The sequence below is a fragment of the Octodon degus genome, unplaced genomic scaffold (genome assembly GCF_000260255.1).
Source record: "Octodon degus isolate 3935 unplaced genomic scaffold, OctDeg1.0 scaffold00034, whole genome shotgun sequence".
Taxonomy (NCBI): Eukaryota; Metazoa; Chordata; class Mammalia; order Rodentia; family Octodontidae; genus Octodon; species Octodon degus.
Genome location: NW_004524610.1, coordinates 14199204 through 14212930, shown reverse-complemented (window position 1 = coordinate 14212930; position 13727 = coordinate 14199204). Strand labels below are relative to the sequence as shown.

The 13727-nt window shown below is 44.2% G+C and overlaps 1 protein-coding gene across 3 annotated transcripts in view; it reads right to left on the bottom strand.

Moving 5' to 3' along the window:
- Akap7 (A-kinase anchoring protein 7) overlaps nucleotides 1-13727 on the bottom strand; it is a 144632-nt gene that overhangs the window by 64598 nt on the left and 66307 nt on the right. For all 3 annotated transcript variants that reach the window (XM_023714279.1, XM_023714277.1, XM_023714278.1), the window contains exon 6: nucleotides 11795-11907. In XM_023714279.1, the coding sequence (XP_023570047.1) occupies nucleotides 11795-11907 (113 nt within the window). The remainder of the gene's footprint in view (nucleotides 1-11794; nucleotides 11908-13727) is intronic.

The window sequence follows — 13727 nt, the reverse complement described above, 5'->3', positions numbered from 1 at the left end:
TGAAGTGACCGAGGCAGAGACCCCGGGCCCCAGGGAGCTACACCGCAAGTCGCTGTGATCAAATTCAGCTGTGGGCAAGGAAGTAGGCAAGGGAGGAATAGAGGACACTGCATGCTCTGGCCACCAGCCCACGGCCACGGCACAGCCGCACTCAGGCTGTCAAGGTGGGGTCATAAATGCGGCCCACAGTCAGCACTATTGCCCTCAAGTGCAGTTTGGGGACAGAAGCCCGCTGTGTGAGCCAGAGAAGGATTCCCACAGGCAAGGACGCCAGCTGCTATGGCGACTCAGGCAGATTTTCTTAGTCTTCACCCACAATGTGAAGTTTGCCTGGTACAAGGGGACCAGCAACAATTTTTTGTAACTTATTGCAGTAACACACTAAAAAAGAAATGAGCAATTTAATAACTCAAATAATCAGTGTTTCTTATTTTTAAGGTGACTCTCCATGAAAGAATAAAATTCTAGTGAAGGGTTGGAGAAAAGCAGCTCATATTTAGGAAATGATAATATAATTCCAATATAAACTAGTAATAGTTTTGTATTTCAGCCGTAGTTTCCACTCACACCTAAATGATTCTTTCAAGAAAAGCATAATTGCCTTCTTCTACTGTGTAGCTCATTATAATTAACAAGAGCTGGCTGGCTAATGAGCTTGGCCAGTCTTTCCAATGATTAAGAAAATCTTTATTTTTGTGATGAAATGTTACTACCATCCAATAACTTCAGTTGGCCTGTTTTCATGTGACTATTGAACTGGTTCAGAAATTAGCTACTGTCACTGACTAAATAAGCTAAATCATGCTGCATTGATACAACTTTGGCATAAAAATTTGTTTTCTTGGCTCCAGATCCTCTTTTGTCTCCACCCACAATCAGAGCATGGTGGGGACCCGCCAGTCCCCTACGAGACCACCACGCTCAATGGTCCGCTTTCCCTCTGCTGGGGACCATACTCGCATCTATGACTCACAGTCAGGCTTAATTTAGCCCATGGCTTCAGGGACTCAGCACATGGCCCACAGGGCGCAAGCTGAAAGGAAACATGGTGGAAGAAGCGGAAGCGGGGGAGGGGGCGCAGCTGCTTAGCTTATAGGGCTGGGAGCAGAGGGGAAAGGGGAAAGGATCAGACACAGACCCCGAGCCACGTCTCCAAGGCATCCGGACTCTTGGAACAGTACCCTACCAGTCCCCGGGGTGGATTTCTGAGCCCATCTGTTGACGCCCCTCCCTAACCACCGTAATGTCTTTGACCAGGAAAATAAAATTACAAGCTCATAGTGGTTCCAAAATATTCCAAAAGGACTTGAGAAAAAAAAATTCCTGTCATTAGTGGTAAAGGCTGAGGCACAGCCTCTATATTTAATAGTGGAAGTAAACATATGCACTTTAAATTAGCACGAATGCCTTATTACTGCATTTTCCAATACAAGTTCTAAAACGATGTTTCTTTAATTTTACAGCACTTAAGTCAGAACGTTGTGTGGGGTTCCAGAGCTAACAAATAAGTTCAAATGTCCACAGAACCTGGACATTTAAAGCAAAAATCTCATTGAAGCCTGAACTATCAAGGTTAGGACTTCCTAACTCCTTTCTACCAAACACTAGTGCTACAAGGCGGCCTATGGAAAAGGAAAGATTTGCTGGTCCAGTAGATTTGAGAATCAACACTGAGGAAGCCTACACAGACCTACAGCAGACTCTATACCCTGCTGAAATGCAGAAGGGACCAGGAGGTTTGCCGGGGCAAACAAAATGTGGTTGGGAAGAACACTTGCTATTTCTTAGCAGTTTTAAGCCTCGGCACGCGGTTCACCAACTCTTCCTTCTACCACCAGACCAGCTCTGTCCTAGACACAGGCTGCGCAGCTAAGCTCCTGAGGGCAGCGGACACAGATGGCCCCAAGCGTATGCCAAACAATATCTTTGTGGCCAAGATTCTGGGACCCATTTTCTTTTTTCTTTTTTTTTTTTTTTTTTTTTTTTTTTGCGGAACCGGGGATTGAACTCAGGCCCTTGCATTTGCCAGGGAAGCGCTTATTCTACTGACATGTCTCCCCAGCCCCGATTCTGGGACCCATAATGAGATTCACAACAAACAGCTGCATCCCAGAGAGCCTAGGATAACTTTATTTAGCTTTGGGGGGGGGGGGGGAATACCATCACAGCATGCCAGGGATCGAACCCTGGTCCCTGCACCTGTCTAAGCAGGTGCTTTATTCCGCTGAGCTATCTGGCCAGCCTTTGTTCTTGATTAAATTACATACATCATTTCTTGTTGGGTATTCAAAGGCAATCAGATTGGGAGCCATTCCAATCCTCATATTAATCAATTCTAAAGTCCTCCATTAAAAAAATTATCTAAAAAAAATTATCTAGATTTCTGTTTATATTCCCCATATGTCACTCTATTTTTTTTAAATAATAGGTACTAAAAAGTTAAACACCGAGGTAGGTTTACCTTTATATGCATTATTTGCAATTGCTGAACAATTGTAAACTTAATTGTTCAGGTCTTTTTCAGCACATGGAAGCAGACAATATAACAGTGCAATGTTAAAAGATGCATTAAAAGTGCAGTCGCCTGTCACGAACACTGCACTCTGACACACAGTAGATAGCACAGGTGATTAATGGCACTGAGAGCATCACAGAAAGAGTTATAATTCCATCTCCCATCAGATGTCACTAAATTTTTAATGTTAGAAAGCCATTAAAACAAAAAAAAATGTGCTTTGATATGCACTTGGTAATATGAAAAGTGACTCAAAAAAAAGTAAAACCTGTGAGTAATGAAGCCCTTCTGCACTGGAAAGCTCAGGAAGAGGTTAGCAAAACGATGTGCTTTATTTACCTTGTGCCAAGGATTTTTTTTGTGCATGTGTGGCCAGCTCAGCCCACCCTATGGGTGGGACTAGCAAGGCATGTGGTGCCAGGGATTGAACCATAGTCCCGAGCTTGCCTAAACTTGCCTAAGCAAATGCTTTAGACCACTGAGCTATCTAATCAGCCTAAGGATATTTCCAAGATGAGCTCTTGTCCAGAACAATACAGGCAAGAAAGTGTGGCCAGGCGGTCTCTGGGCTCTCTGCTCTGGCGCCCCTTCATCCTTTGCTGGGGTGACAGTATGGTTACGAGGGAGGGAAGGTCGCCAGCCCTAACCCTCATCAGAAGGGCACTTAGCAGCAGCCTAAGCTGCCCACAGTGCCTGAGGGGATCCCCTCTCTTTACAAAGGCGGGGCTCCCCAGATGCCCGCTTCGGGGCCCCTCTTTCCACACCTTCTTCCATGACACTGAGTCAGGCTGCTTCTGTCATCCTCCCTATGCTGAGCTAGCTGCTCGCTGGAGTCCTACTCGAAGGCAGGCGCATGGCTGCGTTCTTTGTTCTCTGCAGGATTTCTCTGTCTTCTGCTTCTCTCAAGTGTAGTTTGTGATATTTTTCCTATTGTCCCTGTCGCTCTGCCTGGTTTCAGGCAGATGGGGACAGAGTATGATCTAATGGCCACTCTTCCCATTAGAACTTTAGATCTTTCTCCTTCTATCCTCCTCCATTCATGTATACGAGAGAGCCAAGCTCAGAATTTAAAAATCTTTTTGCAAAGCTGCCTCAGGCAGGACTTAAGTTTGATCCCAGGTACCACATTCCATGCCAGGCCCGGAACCCCAGGAGTGCCATGCAGGCCACTGAAACTGGGCATGGTGTCCCAGTAATCCCAGTTCTGGGGAGGCTGACATAGGAGGATCACTCAGCGTCTGAGCTGCATAGGGAGACCCTGTACCAAATAAAGAAAGATTAAAAAGAAAAAAAACTGTCACAGACTATTAGATTAAAATACCTGTCTTCTAAATATTTCAGAATAGGATACAGGCCAAGAGTCATTAAGACCAGGATCCTCTCACTATGAGCAAACAGGGTCAAGTGACACGAGGTGATTTGTGTTAGGTACGAAACCACACGATCGACTAGACCAGGCATTCTGACATGAGTAGACGATTTATTGGGAGCAGCAAGCAGGCTGGCTGTCTAGCAGACCAAGACAGCAGCAAACAAGGCAAAAAAACAGGGCTTTTTAGGTGTTAAGGTGTTTAGCGGGGGCCAGGGAGAGGTTTGTGGGCTGGAACAGCCGAGGGAGAGCTAAGCTTGGCAGGGCCACCTGGTCTGTGGGAGACCTTCGATGCTAACAAAGGAGAGTTTCATGGTTGCTTGCCCAGGTCAAAGTCAGGCGGAGCTGTTCTGTGGTTTTGGGTTCGGCTCTACATGGGGCAGGGGGAGAGAGTCTGGGGGCAAGAGCGAGAGTGTTTGAGGCAGGGTAACTGGGAAACTTTGTGTCCCAACCTATCAGTTTGTCTGCTGCCAAACAACAGATCTGAAACAAGAGAACTCCAGCTCCATCAAATTCATTACAGACAGTCTCAGCTTACAAATGGTATTGAAAGACCCATTACCAGGCAGACCAAAATGAGTGATAGTCAAATCACACCAGGCGAGTTAATAAAATCCTGAAAAAATACACTATTAGGAAAATGGATGGATGGTTGGATGGATGGATGGATGGACAGATGGACAGGAATGAATAATAGTGGGTGAGGAAGAGAAGACATCAGAAGGGTATAGCTGGAGACAGTGTAAGGGAAGGCTGGAATTCAGCCAACCTGATCTAAACAAACGTAATTCCTATCTCGCTCTTTGGATTCAGGGGCATGAACTGCCCCTGCACCACACCATCAGCACTCAGCTCTATCCGCGCACACTCCTCTGCTGCCACTCCTCCCTGTGACTGCCAGCACCCTCCTCCCCACCTCCTGGCAGGGAGGATCTGCAGGGAACCCCCAGCCCTGCTGTGCATTCCAACTTCCACATCTACAACAAACTCTCTCAGTGAAAACAGCAGCTGACATCTTCAAAGAAGCTCTAGCTCTTCATTCTCAAGTCTGGCAATGCATCTGAAAACCTGCTGCAAGGAAGTGCCAATTAATAAGCTAAACCTTCGCTCGGTTAAGTGCCACAGTGGTAAATTACAAGAGTTGTAATGCTGAAAGGTGCGTAAGAGCGTGGGAAAGAATGTGTGTCTAAAAAACAATTGATCTATGCAGGAGGGAATCACATTCATTTCTCAAGAAATCTAAGGCTTATGTTAAGGTGCTTGTTTGATTTAAAACTGGGCTTCTTCTGCCACCAAGTGTCAGCACACACTTGTAACAGACCAGGTTGTGCAACGTTAAAGCACAGAAACGCAAGGTCATTCAATGTGAAAATAAATCAAAAGGATTCACTTTATAGAAAGCAGGGAACCGAACAAGTAGCAGTCTAAAGGTGCCAGATAGCTGCATTCTAAGAAAACTGTACAAATAATTTGAGCTTTAGTTACCATTTCAAAGGCACAGTAAGATTTTGAGTCTTTATTCACTTGACTTAAAAAAATCACCAAACACACAGCCATATAGTGTCCCAGAATCTGGCCTCAGCGTCGGCTCAGATCTGTCTGGAAACAAGAACATCAAGCCGTGGCAGAGGAAGTTGCCCATTGAGAAATTCAATGGACTGTTGCTATATTTTTAAAATTCTGATTATATAGAACTCTTAGCTGCCCCACCGAGCTTTTGGCTATTTCTATCACATGCTATTACCGGCAAACTTGTACTGTAGGACAGCACCCCAGAATAGAAGCACTTCTACGCCCCAACCCTGAACACCAATGGGAATCCTCAACACTAGTCCTTTGTAACTGCCCCCACCTGGGGTTGCTCTCTCTGACTGTATCAACTACCTACCCACAGCTTTGATGTTAATGAGGTGCTTTACCTTCATTGACAAGCCGATTAGGGCTCTAACACTGAATCTGCTTCTTCCTTTAAGCAAGTGCAGACAGAAGCTTCTCAGATTGTTAAAAGGTGACAGTGGCCAGATGTTGCAGAGAAACCACCACTGAGCTACTCCACCAGAATGATCGCCTCAAGCCTCCCAGAAGCAAGGATGGGTGGACCATCTATGTCACTGCCTCCACATTTGTCGATCCTAGACCACAGCCTGTCTCTACTTAGCACTACCTTTTTTTACTCATAATTATTGAGTCTGTCCCAACAACAGTATCACCAGTTATCTCAGGAACGCTCCAGTATCATACCCCAAATTATTCCCAGGTGGCCTTCTGGCAGGTCAAATCAAACCATAAAGAATATACAACCAGCACCAGCCTCTGAACAGCGCATCTGGGAGGGAGGTATTATCTGCTCCTTTTAGACATTCTCCCTGTGCACCAACCCTCCCACCCCCTCTACCTCCCCAGCAGAGGGAGTACTTCCCCAGACACCAGAAGCTCTTTCTAAATTTTCCATGTTATTGATAATGCTTAGTAAATATGCATAAAAAGCTTCCTCTTAAAACAGTCCTTTAAGATACTATCAACAGGGCTGGGGAGATGGCTCAGTAGAATAAGCACTTTCCTGGCAAGTACAAGGGCCAGAGTTCAATCCCCAGTTCCGCAAAAAAAAAAAAAAAAAAAAAAAAAAATACTATCAGCAGCAAGAATGTCTCGAGATAATTTTTTTCATGTTTTCAGCATCAGCTACATAATTCACAGCTCAAAACACCATTCCAGTACTCTAAGGCACCATTCATAACCTTTGGTAGCCCTCTATCACAAGTTTATCCTAACAAACATTACTGTCATACACTGATTGGGCCTATAAATTGGCCGCACTGTTTTACAAGGTAATTTGAGGTGTTCAGGAAAAATGATAATGTATAATAAATACCCTTTGACCTTAGAATTCTACTTCAAGGACAGCGTTCTTTGAAACACTGAATATCTAACCAAAGAAAAGTGAAGGTAGCTATCTACTGCTGCAATAATGTAGCAAAGAAACAGAAACTAATTAATCAAGGAGAAAATGTTTTAAATATGACAAATGTAATTACAATATAGTGCTGTTGTATTTCTTTCAACTATAGGACTGCACATATTTGAATTACAATAAGCATGTATTCACACAATATCTTTGTAGCTAAAATAATGTTTAGATAAAAATTAAAGAGCTTGAAATGAGACAATCCAATATACAGACGGAGAACAATTATTACCACTCCCTTTTATTTTATCATGAATCTAATAACACTAAAAGCTAGCTGTATATTCTGGTATAGCTAATGTTAGGTTCAGTTCAACTCGGTTAAAATATGCATTATTGGGGCAGGTGTTGGTGAGTGTTTTTCCAAGAGAAAACAGCCTAAGGTCTGAGTGGACTACGGGGAAAATCCAGCCCGCAGGGAGGCGGGCACCACTCAGACAGACAAGAGGGCGAGAACAATTCAGAGAAAGGACAAATGTGTTGATTTATCGCCTTAGCTGAGATCTAGTCCTCTCCATGAGAACCAGGCTCCCTGGCCTTTGGACTCCAACATATACTAGCAGAACTTTGGGCTCTCAGGCCCTGAGCCTAGACTAAGAGGTAGGCCTTCACCTTCTCTGATTGGAGGAAGCCTTTGGACACAACTGACTCACACTGTTGACACCCTCAGCTCTCCAGCTTACAGCTGGCTGCTGTGGAATTTTTGTCTCCATAATCACATGAGCCAGCTCTCTTAATCAGTCTCAGCTACCTACCTATCCGTGTACCCATCTCTCTATCCACCTACCCACCCATCTCCCTATCCAGCCAGCCAGCAGCCATACATCTATCATCCACTATCTCCAACTGGATCTGCTTCTCTGGAGAACCCTAATAGTATCCACTCCATTAATGTATTAATCACTCTAGAAGTAAAGCCAGGCAGGGTGGAGCATGCCTGTAATCTCAGCACTTCAGAGGCTGAGGCAGGAAGATTGTTCTGGGTTCGACGCCAGCCTGGCCTACATACTGAGCTCAAAACCAGCCTGAACTACATAGGGAGCCCCTATCTCAAAAAACAACAATCTAGAAGTGAAGTAATCAAAAAATAGAAACAGATAATTGGAACTATAAAAAAAAAAAGAGGAGTCATATATTTCTAAGTAACCTGCATTCCAAACCACAAATTATAAAAAGGTAAGTAAATAAAATCCACTTGCTTTGATGCCACTTTTCCATATTGGCTTAACCTTCACTGTGGATTTGCCGCACTAAAGTCTGCTGGGGGCTAAGAGCTTTGCCCAGGGGTAGAGCACTTGCATCAGAGATCCCCGAGTTCGATCCCTGCACAGCCTCCCCAATTTTTTAAAATTAAAAATAAATGTTTAAAAGAAAATATATATGAAAATATCTGTGGGACTTTTATTTAAGCCTTGAGCAAGGCTCAAAGCATAGGAAGTATGAACCAGCAGGTGCTGCAGACTCTCTGGGTCGGGAGCACACATGATACTATCTGAACCTCAGAAGTCGGGGTCCTGGATCCACCAACTGATCTAAGGGTAGAAGGTAGAATTCTGTGGCTCCTCCAAGCATTATGGGTGACTTTTCAATCCCAAACTTAAGGTCTGTTTCCTTCAGAAGCACCAAGCACCATAGCAGTAACCAGAAAACAGGCACTGCATAAATTACAGGACGCTCCACTCCTACCTAAGGTTCCCATTATTTGTGGGGAATTACGGTTTAAAAATATGAGATAAAAGCTGAGCGTGGTGGTGCACACCTGCAACCCCAGCATTTGGGAGGCTGAGGCAAAAAGATCACCAAGAAATTGAGGCCACCTTGGGCTACATAGTGAGTTCAAGACTTATCTGTACTACATAGCAAACTGTTGTCTTAAAAATAAAACAAAAAACAAAACTTAAATCAAAAATTCTAGAAAGAAACAATTCATAAGCTTAAACTGTGCATCATTCTGAGTACCGTGCTGAAATCTCTCCGCCCCAACAAGACAGAAACCATCCCTTTTATCCAGGGTCTATGCTGCATACACTGCCCTCCCGTTAGTCATCTCAGCTGTCAGCTCAGCTGTCCTGGCATCACAGTGCCACGATTACTTTGTGAAATAAAATAAGTAACAATTATTTTATTTAATAATAGCCCCAAGTGCAAAGGTAATAATTCTGGAAATTTGAATAAACTAAAGAAAAGGCATGAAGTATTTCCTTTAAGTCAAAAGGTAAAAGTTAACCAGAAGTATTCATGTACAGGAAAGAAGAGTACGTACAGGGATTAGTGTCATCTGTAGTTTTCAGATACCACTCAGGGTCCTTTTTTTTTCAGTTAAGTTTATTGATACAATTCAAGTATCCACAATGATCATACTCATAATAGGGAATTTGTGCCTGTATATATATATATGCTTTGATTCCTCCTTTTTCCATTCTCCTCCCCTCCTTTCAACCCCTCTTCTCCTTATTTACAAAGCTTTGTCTCCATTTTATCCTTCTTTTATTGTTCTTTTTCTTTCCCTTCCTTCCCCCCCCCCCGCCATTCCTCTTTCTCATGAACCATTTCTTCCTATTTCGCAAGACCTAGTATAATCTTTTGTCCTTATTTACACTTTTGGTTTCTCACCCCGGAGAAACAATGCGATATTCACACATGCATGACAAATAGATTTCACTTAAGAGTATGGTCCCAAGATGCATGCATTTACCTAGAAAGGTCTCAAGTGTATCTTTCTTGATGGTTAGTAGTATTTCACTATATTTTTTTTTAGATTATTTTATCCATTCCTTGGCTGATGGGCATTTGAGTTGTTTCCAAGATTTACCTATTACAAACTGTGCTGCTACATACACATGCATGTGCATATATCACTGAAGTATGACGTTTTATCTTCTGGGAAGATACAGCAGAGGAATACCTGGGTCGAATGGGCCCTTTAATCCTGTTTTTTGAGCCAATGCCACACTGATTTCCACAGTCTACACTCCCACCAACAGTGGAGGAGGGTTCTGTTTTTCCCCACAGCCCCTGCAGCATTTGTTACTGGCAGATTTTTTGATGGTGGCCATTCTTCAGAGTGAGATGAAATCTCGGTGTTGTTTTAATTTGCATCTCTCGAATAGCCAGTGATGCCACACATATATTTGTATGTTAATTTGCTATTTGTATTCTTCCTTTGAGACGTGCATATGCATCTCCAAAGGGTCTTTAAATTTAGGGGAGTCTGAATTTTTTCATTTCTTTGTACATATTAGTCCCTTGCCTGAGGGACAACTGGCCAAAATTTAATACCTGGGGTCTTGAAATGCATTCCTTTGGGTAAGAAGGGCCCACTGCCACTTATTTTCTATAGATTAAGCATTCTAATCTAAATAAAGTATAATCCAATTTCACCATTTGACCAAAGACTGTCTCTATTTTGATCTCTACTGTGCCTAGTGCCCAGTGCACAGCACACAGTATATGCTCAACAAATATACATTAAGTAATTGTGATTTGGACCAGAAATGCATTTGGTACACCTGGAGCTCGCCGATGGAAGAGCAGACCACGCACTAGGTGACACTGATGGAGTCTCAAACGCAGACACAGGACTATGTCACTAACAAGAAGGTGATCGCACTTCCAGTACCTGACGGCTCCAAGTCACACCCTGCTTCTCTGTGGGGTGTACCTGACGGCTCCAAGTCACACCCCGCTTCTCTGTGGGGTGAGGGAGGTGATTCTGTGAAACCGGCTGCCAGGAAATCATTCAAGCACAGTGTGATATGTACAACATGGACTGCGGAGTCGTTGATGTAAAGAAGAAGAAGGATTTGGAAATGGGGATATTACCTTCAGCACTGATTTGTCAGTCTGTGATTGAGTGAAGCCACTTGGAAGAGGGCAATCCGCGTGAAAGCAAAGCAAGAAAGATAACGAGTAAAGAAGTAAGCTGTCAGGCTGCACATCCCACGCACTGTTATTCCGGACTGCACAATCTATCATTTATACAAACTGTCTTACCAAACACACTAGTGAATCTACAGCATAGTTATAATACAATGCAAGATTTCTTTTAGAGGGCATCTCCAACAATGGTTTCTAGAAAACTCATAACCGCAGGACAGAGCATCACCGAAGCCCACGTTCTAAAGGACCAAAAAGACTTTGTAAGCACAAAGAGATCAGATGCAGAGGGTGCTACATTTAGAAAACAATCTACTTACTAAGGAACATGACCTTCACCCAGGGAGCTGCAAGCGAGTCTTAACTGCAGCAGAGGGCCACAGAGAGCAGGGAGTGGTCATTAATTGCACACACGGCTCCGAAACTCTGCTAAAGCGGGGCAGATCACTGGATGTCTTAATGCGCAGGAGGAGACCCCAAGCTCAAATGGGAAACAAGGAAAGGCACCCTTGGGGTTCCAGGAAGCAGGCATAGGAATCCAGAAGAAATCTGCACCTGGGCAGGGAGGTCTCTAAGCGTTCAGCCCTGCCCCTGTCCACTATCCCCAGGCCCTCAGTAGACCAATGGCTAGAAACAGCAAGGTGTCTCCTGCAGGCCTTGAAAGGCCCCAGAGAGGGCAAAGGCTCTGCCCAATGCAAAGAATTCAGGGGTTGTGAACAGCGCTGGGGACAGGGCAGTGGAGCAGGCCTGGGAGGGCAGGAGGCAAACAACCGGGAGGAGAAAGCAGCAGGAACACTGTCTCGGCCTGCAGACTCCTGGGGAAGAAGAAAGCCTGGCCTGGGAAGCAACAGCCCTGAATGACAGCCCCCCATGCGCCTCGCAGGGCACAGGTGTCACGGCCTCCAGAGCGGACCTGAGTGTCCTCAGCATCCTCAGGGAATCAGAAGCCAACTAACCCAGAGCCCCAGGAACAGCAGGCAGGCATTAAAAATCCACCACAAGTGTCTCTCACCCCAACCACGCTGAGGGCTGGGGTGCCCTCTACAGTAATGAAAGTGCACTCACTCACATGCTTCCGGAGCCAGGGGGCCTTGGATAGCTTCATGAAGGTCAAGTGAGGCTTGTAACTTCTGGTTTCTCCTGCCAGGACGCCTTTTTCTTGAAACGTCCTCTTTGCAATCTCTGAAAAACATCAAAAGAACACAAAATTGGTACTGTAACTACACAAGCATTTGGAACTAGTTATTTCAACTCCAGAAAAATACAAAGCAATAGAAGTACCAGGATCTAAAATTCCATACAGAAGATATTTATTAAAACATTATCCTGAATTAACACTGATTAGAAACAACCATCAATAAAAATCTATCTGAGCTTAAAAAAAGAAAGAAAGAAAGAAAGAAAGAAAGAAAGAAAGAAAGAAAGAAAGAACCATCAATAAAGAAACGGTTGCTACATTAACTGAGCTTGGTGTGGGGGCACACACCTCTAATCCCAGTACTCGGAGGCTGAGGCAGGAGGACTGCAGTGATTTAGGGCCAGCCTGGGCTCCACAGAGATTCAAGGCTAGCCTGGACTACAAAGTCAGACCCCGTCTCAAAGAACCTACACACACAGATCTCAAAACTGACACTAGCAGTTCTATCTTTCTTTGAGTACACAAGCACTGCACTTGAATACACAAGTAGAATTTTTTGCCATAAGGGAAAAACTCAGTTTTTGAAGCCCATTATAAATAGCTTTTTGTTTATCTCTATCTAAAAATAACTGAGGCGAATGCCAGTGAGGTGTCCTTAAAGCCAGCTAAAACTGAGAAGTCCACCCTCAAGGTCTCGCTCCTTGTTAGGGGTGAAAAGGAGCCACAGCGCTGGGGGCCCAGCTGCTGCCCTGGCCACATTTCCCTCTAAAGTTCAGGGTTCTAGAAACTCTTAGAAATTAAAAACTGTTGGGCTGGTGAGATGGCTCAGTGGTCTAAAACACCTACTTAGAACAAGCTAAGTAGGGCACGGGGACCACGGTTCAATCCCCCAGCACCACATGCCAGCCAGCCCCGCCCCCTGGTAGGCTGAGCTGGCCACACACACAGAATAAATGAAATTAAATAAATAAATAGAAAGATTTAAAAAAAAAAAAGAAATTAAAAAATGTTTTACAACACAGTATGAGACCCAAAACCACACTTTGGTCTTAAGCACCAGTCCCGTGGGAGTCCAGAGATCAGTACAGATGCACTGAGTGTAACCAGAAGAGCTTGGATGACACAAAACTCAGCATCTCTCTGCCCTGCCGGGACTCTTCCTACGCAGCATAAGGTCTCACTTTTCTGCCTGGGACACTGAACTGAAACAGATGTGCAGGTGAGCCAAACAAAGAGACCCTCTCATCCTTCCTGCGAGCATGAGGGGTTCAGTTAGAATGGCTGGTCCACGTAAAAATAATACAATAATACAATAATGTGAATATAATTCACAGAGAATAGCAGTTTCAAAATGGAAGTCCAAGGACAAAAGAAAAACCTCGTGGAAGCTTTTTGTGTACTGCTGACCAACATGCTGTCAGTGATGCGTGCCAGGGGTGTGGCCATGCTGGGCTAGCTGGCCTTAAGAGCAGAGTTGTTATTATTTTCACTTTTAAAAAATGAAGACACTAGGACTAAAATGTCCATAGTTTACTCAAAAATACTCAGGTAGGTAATGCAGAGAACAGAATTTGAACCCAAATTTGAACTATAAAGTTCACACTGCCTCCTTCATGAAGAATCCAAAATCTTCCTTCTCCTCTATAAGAGATGTCCCTCGAACAAAAGCTAAAGGCAGCTGAGATAGACTTGTACACCAGATCTGGAGCACAGTCAGCAAACTCCAATGTGACCTCTTAATCAACAAATATTAAGAACCTAGAAAAAAAAAAAAAAGTGGGGCCGGGGAGATGGCTCAGTAGAATAAGCTCTTGCCTGGCAAGTGCAAGGCCCTGAGTTCAATCCCCAGTTCTGTAAAGAAAAA